General features: G+C 40.7%; 1 protein-coding gene across 4 annotated transcripts in view; it reads left to right on the top strand.

The window, feature by feature from the left end:
- MGAT4B (alpha-1,3-mannosyl-glycoprotein 4-beta-N-acetylglucosaminyltransferase B) overlaps window positions 1–13127 on the top strand; it is a 1742611-nt gene that overhangs the window by 1370618 nt on the left and 358866 nt on the right. For all 4 annotated transcript variants that reach the window (XM_044069458.1, XM_044069462.1, XM_044069459.1 and 1 more), the window contains exon 7: window positions 3138–3213. In XM_044069458.1, coding sequence (XP_043925393.1) covers window positions 3138–3213 — 76 coding nt within the window. The remainder of the gene's footprint in view (window positions 1–3137; window positions 3214–13127) is intronic.

The raw sequence follows: 13127 nt of genomic DNA, 5'->3' as shown, positions 1-13127 counted from the left end.
CCAAGGGACTTGGTCAGAGTCATGCAGTTGGTAAACGGAGGTGGGAGGAACCCAAACCCTGTACCCTTGAGTCATGAAGCAGCATACAAAGTAGGATCTGAATGTCATTGAACTGAATAACACTTTTGTTTCACAAATTTAATATTGTCATACTGCATAACTATCTGTTTTATGTACTGCACATGTAATCTGTCTTGTGTCATCAAACCAAATTATACTTGCTTGTCAATATGTATTTCTTGTATGTCTCCAATGTGTGGGTGTGTGTGGGCTGAATTTGTCTGTTTGTATACCACTATACAGTATTCCATGATCTCTCTCTCTGTATAGAGTCCTACATCCTGGCTATCAAGAAACAGTACTCAACCAGTTCCATCAAGACACACCCTAATGAAACACCAGAACATGCTCTGCAAAGGGCCTGTGGGGGGGTGCAAATATTTGACTCTCAGTATTTTGTCTGTTGATGAGATAAGTGTTGACCAGTGCTAAAGCTTGTGGCAAGTTAATGACCTGTTACTTACTTTCACGCTCAGAACGTATCTATCCACCTTTCTGTCTCTATCTGTATAGAAGTAAATCTCGAACACCACAAATCTTAAACACAAAACCAATTGCAAAACAATGAGTCAGTGAAATGGGATTTACTGTGGGTCCCAGAGGGGGGCAGCTAGTTTTTCAGCAATATTTGGCAATTGACTAGTGTGGGGGCAAGGCCCCTGTACCCCCCAAAATTATATCCACCACCTCCATGGTCACCCCAATTCTAAGATGACAGAAATCTCTCAAAAGTAGGAAATCACTGCCAGCACTCATTTACGCATTGCACCGATAGTGGTTTACAATGAAAAGCGATGATCTGCGTTCTGTGTTGGACTGAGATGTCTCTAGGCTACATCGCCTCACTTAAACATATAAATAAAAATTAAAAACAAAAACTTTCCAGAGTGCAACTAAAACTTTCCAGAGTGCAACTAAAACAGGATCACGGTTTCTTTTTTTTTTTCATTTACGTTGCACATGAATATGTGTATACTAATGTGTGTCTAAATGGGAAACCATTTCACATGTCAGGACTCAAAAAAGCGAGTCCCAAAACACGAAGAGCATTTCACTGGCATACACTATGTTCCATACAGCATTTTTCATGATGATAATAGTACTTCCATCTGTTGATTAAATGTGTTTAGACCAAATATTTTCACAGTTTGTGTTTTAGAGCAAAATGTTTAGATGAATTGTGTCTCGCACAAATGGTATAGTCAACCAATTTACTTAGACCCATACCTTTTGCACATCCACAAAACTAACCATGTCAGAACTACTAGATTCAAAGACCTAAATTTTGCTTGCGATATAAATAAGAATTCTCAGAGAAACAGACATGTTTCTCAGAGAATTCTCATTCTCTGAAACGTCTCGCCATCAATTCAAAGCAGAGTTCTTTCCTCTCCCTATTTAAGCACAACTTGGACCACTGAATGTGTAATCGAAAATTCACCCCTTGTCTGGTGCCTATGTCTCTGACGGACAGAAGCAGTCGCTAAATAACCCCCTATGTAAATCAAATCTGTGGGTCACATTTGGGTTGCACGGCTAGGCTTATAAAAGGCCCTAGTGGTTGTTAGGTTCATAGGTGCATACTAGGCTCTCTCTGTCTGTCTCTCTCTCTCTGAATATACACATTCTTGTTTCTGTATTATTAATGCAAATTTATTTTGTTACAGTTTGATGATTGCAGACTTATTTAATTTCTGGATTTTTTCTCCTCCATTCCCTGCTGAAAATGTTCTGACAAGTATGGCTAACCCAATCAAAAAATGTAAATAAATACTTGGGATATATGCTTGCACATTTAGACGGCTCCCTATTGAAATGTCTGCAGTCGAAATGCCAAGTGCCAACCTAATGAAAAAAGGATCACAAATTAAGGAGAAGACTGAATCTGGAACATCCTTTCTCCTTTAAACTTTTTTGCAGTGGAGCAAGCCTCCCCACACATCCCGAAGTTATGTATAGCAACTCTGAGACTGCCATACCTAGGAAAAAAAGGAATACTCTGGAAAATGGCCATTCTTTCAAACATTCACTCTGTGTGTTTTGGGACTCGTTCTAGCGGGTCCCAACATTTCAAGTGGTTATTCCTTTAGACAAACATTAGTGCGCATATACTTATGAGTGACTTAAATGAAAAAAAAATAGTGGGCCAGATTCAATAAAGCCTACACAAAGTGTACATGATATGTATTCAAGAACATTCTTACCACATTTTTTGTGCTTTCTAGGAAATCAGAAAGATTATACTAAGGGTACATGTAGTCTACACTTTGTGGCAACTTCTATGAATCTTTGTCAATATTTAAAGCTGCAAGAATATCGGTAGGAAAGCTAATATTAAGAGGAAGAAGGTGTGAGTTATGTCTGTGTTGTCTGTTCACTCAGAACAGTGTACACTTGATGTAGGCGTTACTGAATCCCGGGGAATGATCCTGTTTTTAGTTGCACTCTGAAATGATTTTCTTGTACTTATTTGTTTTTGTTTTTATTTATGTATTTATTTATTTGTACATTTAAGTGAGGCTATCATGGAATGAAGATGTGTCTTGTTATTCAGAATTTAAAGAGCAATTTGCACAGCAAAGACCTGGCTAAGAATGTACTGCAATTCCACAGGATTTAGAAACTGTCCAAACATGGGCACTTCTGTTTCATAAAGTAACTTGCTCCCAACAGGCTTGCTAAATTGGAGCACATTTTATATCGTCAAGAACAAGAAGGAATAATCCTAGTGGTATGTATTGCAATCAGGCCAGCTTGAAAGATAGCTATGTTTCTAAAATTTCACAACAGACTCATAGTTGCATTATTTTGCTGAGAAAACTTTTGTGTTAGCAATACATTTGCATTATCTATAGTCAGATCATTCTTTTACAGCAGTGCTGTGTAAATTGTGTAAAATTTCATGTGAATACCATTGTTTGATATGCACAATATAATAGGGTCACATGATTATTTTTATTGTGCTAAACTGCAACATACAAAATCACATCTGCAATTATAAGAAGTGTCTATTATCAGTCTTGTTATGCCTTGAGGGAGTAAAACAAGTTAATTGGGTGTCCTATTCTGCGTTACAGATGGAGAACGAAACAGAATCTTGATTATTGTTTCTTAATGATGTATGCACAGTCCAAAGGGACCTACTATGTTCAGGTAAGTTGCTTTGCTTTTGTTTTCTGTGACCGTAGTAAACTGAAGAAATGGAAGGATTTCTGTAGTTGAAATCTTGTTTGTAGTTTGCTATGGTGGTGTAACAAAAATGATGCTCTAGAACATGCTAGGCTTAGTTATTTTATTAAGCTTTAAGAATGCAGACATGGCCAAATGAGGGGATAGTACCTACTGTGTTGAAATTCAGCCACTCAGAGGTATTTGTGGGCATGGTAAAATGTGTAGACACATGTACATATTTCTAGTATAAAAATACCATTACCAAAAGGGTTCTAATTGTGATATAGAACAATAAAATACTCTTCTAGTTTCTAATGTTTCTCCCAAAAATAGTAAAACAAAAATGCATACCCTGGAGTCTTGGTGATTTATGTTGGAACATTCCTAGAATTTTCTTATTAATGCCCCTTCAACTTCCATCTAAAGCACAAGTTAAGGGAATGGTCTGCAGCATGGACCTCAGAAGTTTTACTTCAGAGAGAGGGTCATAGCCATATCTCTCAACTGTACAGATATTCAAAGAATGTATAGATTGTTGCCTCATATTTGGTCTTTTCCTCAAAATGTGTGATTTTTTTGGATTTTTGTAGCAAATCAGCAAGGAATGAAATCACTAAATGTGACAGTCATTTGAGTTTGACTTCATATCCTTCAGAAAATGCATGGTAAAACAACTTTCTAAGTTTGAGCAATATTTAAATATTTTTGAGGCTTTCCCCCAATTAGTTTTGGCTTTGTCCAGATTTTTTGTGCTAAGAAGTTCAGAGCTATAGTCATAGCTGAATGGAATATGTTGCTATAGTAGGCTGTGATAGGAACTCATCTGATGAATCCCTTTGGACTTGGGATGGATGAAGAAATTGAGGAGAGAAAGGGCAGCTTAGATGGAGCTTATTGCACACTAATAGCATGCTTTTGTGTACTTTTCTTAGATGTGTTGCCTACATGTGCAAGGTACAGCTTCATGGCAAAGCTTCTCAGAGCAATGCTGCCATGATGTCTATAGTTTTTCATAATGTTACCCTAGATGTATAATGGGCACGTGCAGAGCTGTACATTGCACACACTGAAATAATGGTAAACTTGTTCCTTGTTGAAGGAATTTAGTGGATGTTAAGTTTTGCACATTGTAAAATATTTCCCTCCAGTGTGCCTTGTTTGTGAATTGAAACTTCTACACCAAGTGATTGTGCAGCCATTTGTTTTGTAAGGTGTGTATTAAGGACCAATCCCTCCAAGATCTCACATACCTCCACAAAAATATGGCTCCCCTGCACGCATACTAAAAACTTTGAATCTCCATCACAAACGAGACAGACTGCGGAGATAGGTTTATTATTGAATGCTGCCCTGAATTTGTACAGTAATCTTCTGTTACATATAAACCAGAGTGATACCATGATGATTGGATGAACGCTTATAAATTCACTTCAAGCCTGACTTTTTTTGCTCTCTTTGAAGGCAGGCGATGTCCTATGAGGGTAGGTATTGGCAAGATGATTATGCTGTGTGATCTGTCTCTGCCATGTAACCTGTATGCATCTTTGAATCTGCAGCGGGCATTACTGTGCAGCACTGAACCACATTTCTATTTATATATGCCACACTTTCTTTTGATAATGTAGGTACATTATTAGTGCTGCTCTGTGATCAACAGTGGTACTCTTCATGGGATTCTTAGGCATTAAGGCAACAGTCTGCTACCTCTAATTAAGTAACATAATTTTCTGTTCTCTAACCTCAACCAAGATGAAATTGCCAAAATGTAAGTCTCCTCTGCCATAAGCAGACCTCCCACAGAGCATTGTACTGTGCTGATGAGATGGGCTTATGTGGTGGCGGAGTAGAAAAGAAAAAGGAAGCGTTACAGACACAGAAGTAGTATAAACAGTTAACGACTATTGTGTTAGAAGTGGTGTGATGCAGTGCTCTGCTTATTGTTATATAGTTTGCATTCAACTTTAGATTGAGGGTATATAGCCAGCTTGAACGTGGTGTTAGCAGAATTGTGTTGCCAGGTCTGTGGTGTTTGTCTTCATTCTGCCAGTTAAGGTTTGTTTATATTCTTAGACTTTTTAATAGGGTATTCCTATAGTTATTTTTTTCTCCAATCAGTCCAGTTTTGCACACTCAAGCTCAAATAATTCTTAATGTATTTGGGGAAGTTAATAGAGATAACGGTCTTTATGATACTGATAGCAAACCTTCAGTCTGAATCAGCAATTGCCTCGGAGTTCATTTTGTGCATAGTAGCCACAAGTGAAAGACTACACTAAGGAACAGGTAATTGGCTAGTGAATGCCTGTATTCAGGCCACATCGAGTGGCTGGGGTACTTTGGTCCTCCCAAGAGTTGCAGTAGTTTCTATTGTGGTGGGTTGGGCACAAGTGGATACCTTTACATACACTAGCATGTGCTAATAGTTTGAGAATGGCTTTGTTTGGGTAACTCATTCTTAGGCTATTGAGATTCAGGGAGATTCATCATAGCAAGGACATATGCAATCTGTTTTTTTTTTTCCTCCACAGCAGCATGAATGTTGAAAGCATTATCTACATTTGAAGGTATTGCAGACAAACTTCAAGCTTGTCATTTTCCCTTCAATAAAATTTGAAACATTTAACCGTCTATTTGCCACAGTCACGGCTTTTATGCCTAGATAGCTGCATGGAATATCTGACTCGAGCACCCTTTTAAGTCCATGAAAACCAATTCCAAGTTAGAGTACATTCCCTATAAAAGTTTTTAAATTTGTGTTGGGCCAAAAGCAGGAGACTGTAATTTCCAACTTATTGGTCCCATTACGAACATATGATCTTTTCTTGTATCCTTGTTAGTGGTCATAGGTTAGTAGTGTATCCACAGTCTTGCACTGCTTTTATTTAAATGAGGGGTGGTATAGGTCATCGGATAGTTATAAATCATAGATCTGTGCTGAGAAACGTAGGTGAAGGACTGCCAGTGAAAGTTTCCAGCTGGGTTCCAACTTACTGAAAGGGGGAGTCGGGAGTAGTGAAGACATTACCAGTGAGATCAGAGGAAAATCGAGAAGTTAAGATAGCTATATTAGGGCAACTACAGTCATCTGTTTAAATATGCTCTTCAGCAGTATTAAATAGCGCTTGTAGGCATGTCTCACTACTTACCTTATGTTACTTATCTTAAATAACTTTACTAATCTGTATTGTTTGCTATCATTTTCTTTTCTGCAGAAAATAAATTCTTGATAATGTGCAGGAATCTTTGTATTTATTCATCTTCCCTATAAAAAGCACCTTTCTCTCAGTTTGCTTCTTAATGGTGAGGGTAAAGTACTATATCTTGTTCCCTTGACATTTTCTGACTCTCTGGGAGGGGGAGAGGATCTTATTCAATGCAGAAAGCATTATAATGAAGAAGGAATTAGGAGCTGACAAAATATCAACCTATCCCAGAATTAAATCTCGGCAGATTCCCCTTCCATTACAAGGATAACCTACCTTTCTCAATGAAAGATATTTCAGAAGCATAGATGTAATTTTAGTGTTTAAATATTGTTTATTTTATTTATTTTATTTTACATTTGTTTACCGTGAACGTCCGACTGGGCAGAAATTGCCTGATTTCAGTGGAGGCCCGGGGAGAAAAGCTCCACATAGTACATTATAATGCAAAAAAAATATTCAAGACATTTAATACAATGATGTTCAACATAATCATGATACAAATAATAATCAAAACATTCAATACAAATATATTCAACATAGTCATTACAAAATAAATTAAAGTAATACCCACAAAGTTAGGTACAGGTGGTAAATATGAGCTAGTGGTGCACACTGAAGTGTCATGCCTGGTGCAACAGTAGTACTTTACAATGAAATACGCCATTTATGACTAAATATGAAAAAGGAGTTAGGTATCTATTGAGTTGGTTAGTCTGGGTCTTGACAGTTGCATGTCCAGGAACTGGTTAGGTAGGACTTCAGTTGATTTTTGAAGTTAGATTTGTTATCTTTAATTCTGATTTCAAGGGGGGGGGGTTCCAAATTTTCACAACTGCACTTGAGTGAAAGTAGTCACCTGATGTATATTTGCTTTTGGAGATTTCTACAAGCGCTTTGTTTGTGGATTTTAGTTGGCGGTTGTTGTACAGACTCAGTAGACCTGTTAGAGCTGGTGTTTTATTGGGGTGACAAATGATTTGGTGCACCATGGTAAGTTAAAGTTTAATAAGTTGGTAATTTTAACCAGCCTAATTGCTTAAGGGCTTGACAGTGATGGGATCGATAGGAGGAGTTGGTAGTAAATTTTGCTATTTTGTTATAGCAAGTGGTTAATTTGTTTGTTGCCTTTGTTTAGGTTGGTTAGGACAGGGGGTAAGTATAGTAAGGTGGAGAGTAGATGAGATCTGTCTATGGTGGCTTTACTGTCAGTGGTCAGGTAGGTTTTGCATCTATAAATGGTACCTAGTTTTTTGTGGACTTTAGTTATGGTTTGGGCTATATGTATATCGAATTTCAGATTTTGGTCAATGATTATTCCTAGTAGTCTGGTATGTGGTACTGGGGTGATGAGGGTATTGTCTGCTGAGGATAATTTAAAAGGAGGGGTGAGGATGAGTAGCTTTGGAGGGACAGAAGAGCATGAGTTATTTATTTATTTATTTTTTTTTTTAGGATTTGGAATAAGTTGAGAGTTTGACAGCCAGGTTTCAATGGAGGTGAAGGATTCCTGGATTTTGTCTTGAATTTGGAGAGAGGGAGCCAGGTTTCAATGGCGGTGAAGGATTCCTGGGTTTTGTCATAAATTTGTAGAGAGGGAGCCGAACAGATTAGTGTGGAGTCATTAGTGTGTTGCACAAGATTTGCTTGATTTGTGGCCGAGTGTAGGATGTTTGTGAAAATAGTGAAGAGCAGGGGGCCAATTATTGATCCGTGACGTACACCTAGTGTAACTGGATGGAGGGGAGATAGGGAGTCCATCCATTTGATGGCCCACTGGTGGTTGGAGAAATGGTCTTTGAACCAGTGCAGGGTGGAATGGCTTACGCTGAGTTCAGAGAGGATGGGTAGGAGCTTGGTGTGAGAGACTGTGTCAAATGCTTTGACAGGTCCAGGAAGACAATAGAGACCAGGTTACCTAGGTTCCTTTGTTGATTAACAGTGTTGGTAAAAGTAATGAAGGGGGAGGTAGTGCTGTGGCCTGGGCAGAAACTGTGTTGTGTTTTGGCAAGGAGGTAGTTTAGTAGTTGATTGAATACATTTTGCAATGCTTTAGGCAGTGGCGATAGTATGGCTGTTGGACGGTAGTTGGATAATTCAGTTGAGGGGCCACCTTTGTGTATGGGATTTATGTGCAAGAGTTTCCAGAGGGAAGGTGCCATGTGCTCTGTTGTAGATCTGTTAATATGGAAACAGGATATGCAATGGCTTCAGCAGTGATCTGGAGGTATTCTGCTGGGAGTTTGTCTGCTACAAGGGTAGTGGGTTTGAGTTTTGGCAGGTGTTTACAGGTGAGACTAGATGGGATTGGTTTGAGTGAGAAGAGCATGTTCTTCATTCCACATTGCTGCAGTCCTAACTATTGGGGTAGTCCGCTGTCCAGTTGGCCCGAATACCAAAGTATATGGCTGACGTCGGTCAAGGCGCATTAGACTGACGTCAGTACGTCAGGGTACTAATGCGCATGACCGACGTCATATCCTCAGTCTTTTTTGCCGCATGGTCCGATGCAGAAGCAGATGTTCTTCGTTCCACATTGCTGCAGTCCTTACTATTGGGTAGTCCGCTGTCCAGTCGGCCCGAATACCAGAGTATATGGCTGACGTCGGTCAGGGTGCATTAGACTGACGTCAGTACGTCAGGGTACTAATGCGCATGACCCTGGTCATATCCTCAGTCTTTTGCCGCATGGTCCGATGCAGAAGCAGTTTTGCGAGTGCAGGTTGGCGTTCTGAAATATTTCCGAAACCGGAGTTTCAGACCGAATCAGAGTTGGCTAAGTACCCAGTTGGGGAACATTTTGGTTTTTCTTGCCTCAGTATTTAACCGGATGTCAGAAAAAGTGAATAACTGTATTTCTTGTGGGAAACAGATACCTCATAGGGATTACCATACCTTGTGTATACCTTGTTTAGGGCCTGAGCACGGCGTTGTTGGATGCCGCTCTTGTGCTAGGTTTAACAAACGCACTATTAAGAGGAGGTTAGACTGTGCCAGGTTAGTGTTTGGGAAGCGTTGCAATTATAAAATGCCGTCGGATGCTCCGGCCCGCTTCGTCAAGAAGCGCAAGGACAAAACAGCGAAGCCTAGGGTTGATGAACCGGCAGTCCCGGACGTCGGTTCTTTAGAAGGCTCAGTGGAGCCAGAGGTTTTGCCAGGAGTTTCTATGGAGTCTCAGGCAGAGACTTTACTGTAACAGGATGTGCCTTCTCAGGAGGTAGGCCAGGCTGAGGGGCTTCTCAGGTAACTGTTCTTCCCTCTCTTCCCAAGGTAGTTAGAGCCTCTCCTTCTGTTGCCAAAACTTCTTTGAGAGGTAGGCCAAGTTCAGCTTCAGTGAGGGCTTCTCCTAGCATTTCGGGTTCTGTACCTAAGAAACATAAGCTTAAAATGGCATAAGATTTGATTACTATGATTAGAGGTACTATGCCCCCTCCTGATAAGAGGCCTAGGGTGGAACCGGAGTTTGATAGTTTTGAACAGTGTTCAGAGGCTTCTGAGTCTTCTGCGGAAGATTTGCAGGAGTATCCTCCTTATTCTGATTCTGATGTGGATGATTCCACTCCTACAGCTTCTCCTCCTGAGGATTTCTCATTTTCAGAGACTCTGCATTCCATGAGGGAGCACTTTAAATGGGAAGGCCAGGATTACTCTGATTCCAGGAAAAGGCTTAGGGAATTCTTGTTTTGCCCCAGCATAGGCCCTTAGCTATACCTCCTGTGTTGAATGTGGTGGAAGATGTTTTGCAGAGGCTTCCCTGAACCCTGATTCTTTGCCTCCTGCTCCTGTTAAACCTGATAGGTACTATAGGGTGCCTGAAGCTCATAAGTATCTTTTAAGAGTCCTAGGGCAGACCCGAAACTGTTTCTCAGGGACCTAAAGGTGTTAAGGCCTCTGTGGTTAAAAACCCTGTTCCCACTGATAAAGAGGCAAGGGCTTTGGATAGATGGGGAAAGAAAGTGTATACTTCTTCCACTTTAGCCATGAGGGCGTTGAATTGTCAGTTTCACATGCTTAAATATCAAAATTATCTCCTTTCACAACTGAAATCTAAGGTGGATGCTTTGGCGGAAGGTATTGAGTGTAAAGAGTTGCTGGATTTAGTTCATGTATCTGAACAAGTGGGTAAGCATTCTTTGCAATGTGGTTTTGATGCTGTACAGGCCTCCTCGAGGGTGGCTGCCACTAGTTCTGTTCTTCGCAGGCATGCCTGGTTGAGGGATCAGAATTTAGCTGAGCATGTTAAGACAAGGATTTTGGATGCTCCTTTACAGTCGGATGTGTTGTTTGGTTCGCCTGTGGAAGCAGTTTTAAAGAAAATGGAGGACAAAGCTAAGTCTATGCAAACTGTTAAAGATTTTTTGCAGGTGCAGCCACCGAAGTTTAGTAGAAATTGGCCTACTAAGGGATGGACATATCCTGCTTATGATTCCCAGTCTAGGGGTAGGTCTAGACGTGGTAGGGGCAGAGCTCAAGGTTCTTTTAGGCCTAGAACAGGAGTTCACCTGCTCAGACTTCTGGTGAGGGCAGGGGTCAGTCCTTTCGTAAACAGACCCAATGACCTGCCTTTTCAGCTGCCAGTAGATTCTCGTCTGGCAGCTCCTTTGGGAGGAAGACTGTCTCTTTTCAAAGAAAATTGGGATTTAATTACTCAAGACAGATGGGTGTTGGATATCATTCACCACGGTTACAGGTTTTATTTCCATACATTGCCCCCTTTCAAAGGCATGCCAGATGTTCCTCCTCCACAACGAAAAGAGGCTCACAAGCAAATTTCTCTGTTACTCCAAATAGGGGCCATTCAGCCAGTCCCTGTATCAGAAAGGGGCCTAGGATTTTATTCTCGCCTGTTCCTAGTACCAAAGAAGGGGAACACGTGGAGACCAATTTTGGATTTATCTATCCTCAACACTTATCTGGACATTCCCAAGTTCAAAATGTTGACGTTACAACAGCTTTTACCTCTGCTGGGCAAAGATCACTGGATGGTAACTTTAGATCTCAAGGAAGCTTACCTTCATGTGCCTATAAGACTAAGTTGCAGGAAGTATCTGCGTTTTCGAGCTGGAAATTCTCATTATCAGTTCTCTGCATTGCCCTTTGGCTTATCTACTGCCCAGAGTATTCACAAAGGTTCTGGCTCCAGTGATAGCTTACTTCAGGCTAAAAGGAATTCAAATCTATCCTTACTTGGACGACTGCCTGATTCTGGCTCAAGAAAAGGAAGACCTTCTACAGCATCTGGAATATGTTATAGCAGTGCTAAGATGCCTAGGGTATTCTGTGAACGAAATAAAGTCCAGTCTAGTACCCTCTCAAGACATGTGCTTTCTGGGTGTGAGACTGAATACAGCAGCCCAGATGGCCTTTTTAACCCCGGACAAACAAAAGAGTCTATCACTTTACTTCCATCAACTATCTCATCAGTCCGTGCTGACTGCAAGGACAGTCCTTCAAGCATTAGGGTTCATGGCATCTTGTATTCTGGTGCTTCCCAATGCCAAACTGCATATGAGGAAGCTACAATGGTATCTCAAAATGTATGGACACAGCACTGCCAGGATTTGGACACTGTCATTCAAATAATACCTTGCCTTCAAAAAGAATTTTTGTGGTGGGCTCAGGAATGTCACCTAAACAAGGGACTCTCTGTGACCCGGCCAGAGGCGAGTCAGATTTTAATGACAGATGCCTCGGACATTGCTTGGGGAGCTCATCTAAATGGAAAGTGGATACAAGACAAGTGGCCTGCCAGACTACAGCATCTACATATCAACATGAAGGAGATGTTAGCAGTCCAGTTTGCATTAATGGCTTTCAAGGAGTTACTTCTTCCAGGGCAGGTGTTGATTCTAACAGACAACACAACTGTCATGTGGTACATCAACAAGCAAGGGGAACACATTCTTATCCTCTATGCAGGCAAGCAATGATTTTATGGGAGACTGCGCTAAGCTTGCAACTAACTCTTCAGGCAAGGTTTCTGCCAGGAGCACAGAACTCCTTAGCAGATGTGTTAAGCAGACAAATCATGGATCCCCACGAGTGGAAACTGGATCTTCATGTATTTCAGAAATTGACAGTGTCATGGGGAACTCCAGACATAGATCTGTTCGCTTCTCCACTAAACCACCAGCTGCCAAAGTTTTGCACAAAGGGGTTTCATCACACAGCTTGGAAAGTGGATGCTCTGTCTTTCAGTTGGAAAAACCTTCATGTGTATGCCTTTCCACCTCTGCCTCTTCTTCCAAAGGTGCTATTAAAAGTCAGACAAGACAAGCCAAGGATGATTTTGATAGCTCCAGATTGGCCTCGGCAACACTGGTACCCACTACTAAGGAGTCTGGTAAGGAAGCCTCCATGGCCTTTACCTTTGATTCCTCATCTGTTATCTCAGAAGGACGGTCATCTGCTCAATGTCAAGCTTCACTCTCTTCATCTAACAGCCTGGCATATTCTGTGTTGAAACACAGCAGGTCTCAACTTCCTCAACAAGTTTTAAATGTGATTATGGCAGCTAGAAGACCTAGTACAAGGAAAGTGTACGCAGAAAAATGGAAGAGATTTTTATTTTGGAGTACAGCAAAGAATTTGGAGATTTCTGAGCCTAATTTGAGTGTGGCTCTTCAATATCTTACTGAGTTATTGGACAAAGGTTTGTCCTTCTCTTCCATTAAGATTCATGCTGCAGCAATT

The sequence above is a fragment of the Protopterus annectens genome, chromosome 4.part0 (assembly GCF_019279795.1).
Source record: "Protopterus annectens isolate FY-2018-M chromosome 4.part0, PAN1.0, whole genome shotgun sequence".
Lineage (NCBI taxonomy): Eukaryota > Metazoa > Chordata > Ceratodontiformes > Protopteridae > Protopterus > Protopterus annectens.
This window is presented reverse-complemented; position numbering and strand designations above follow the sequence as displayed.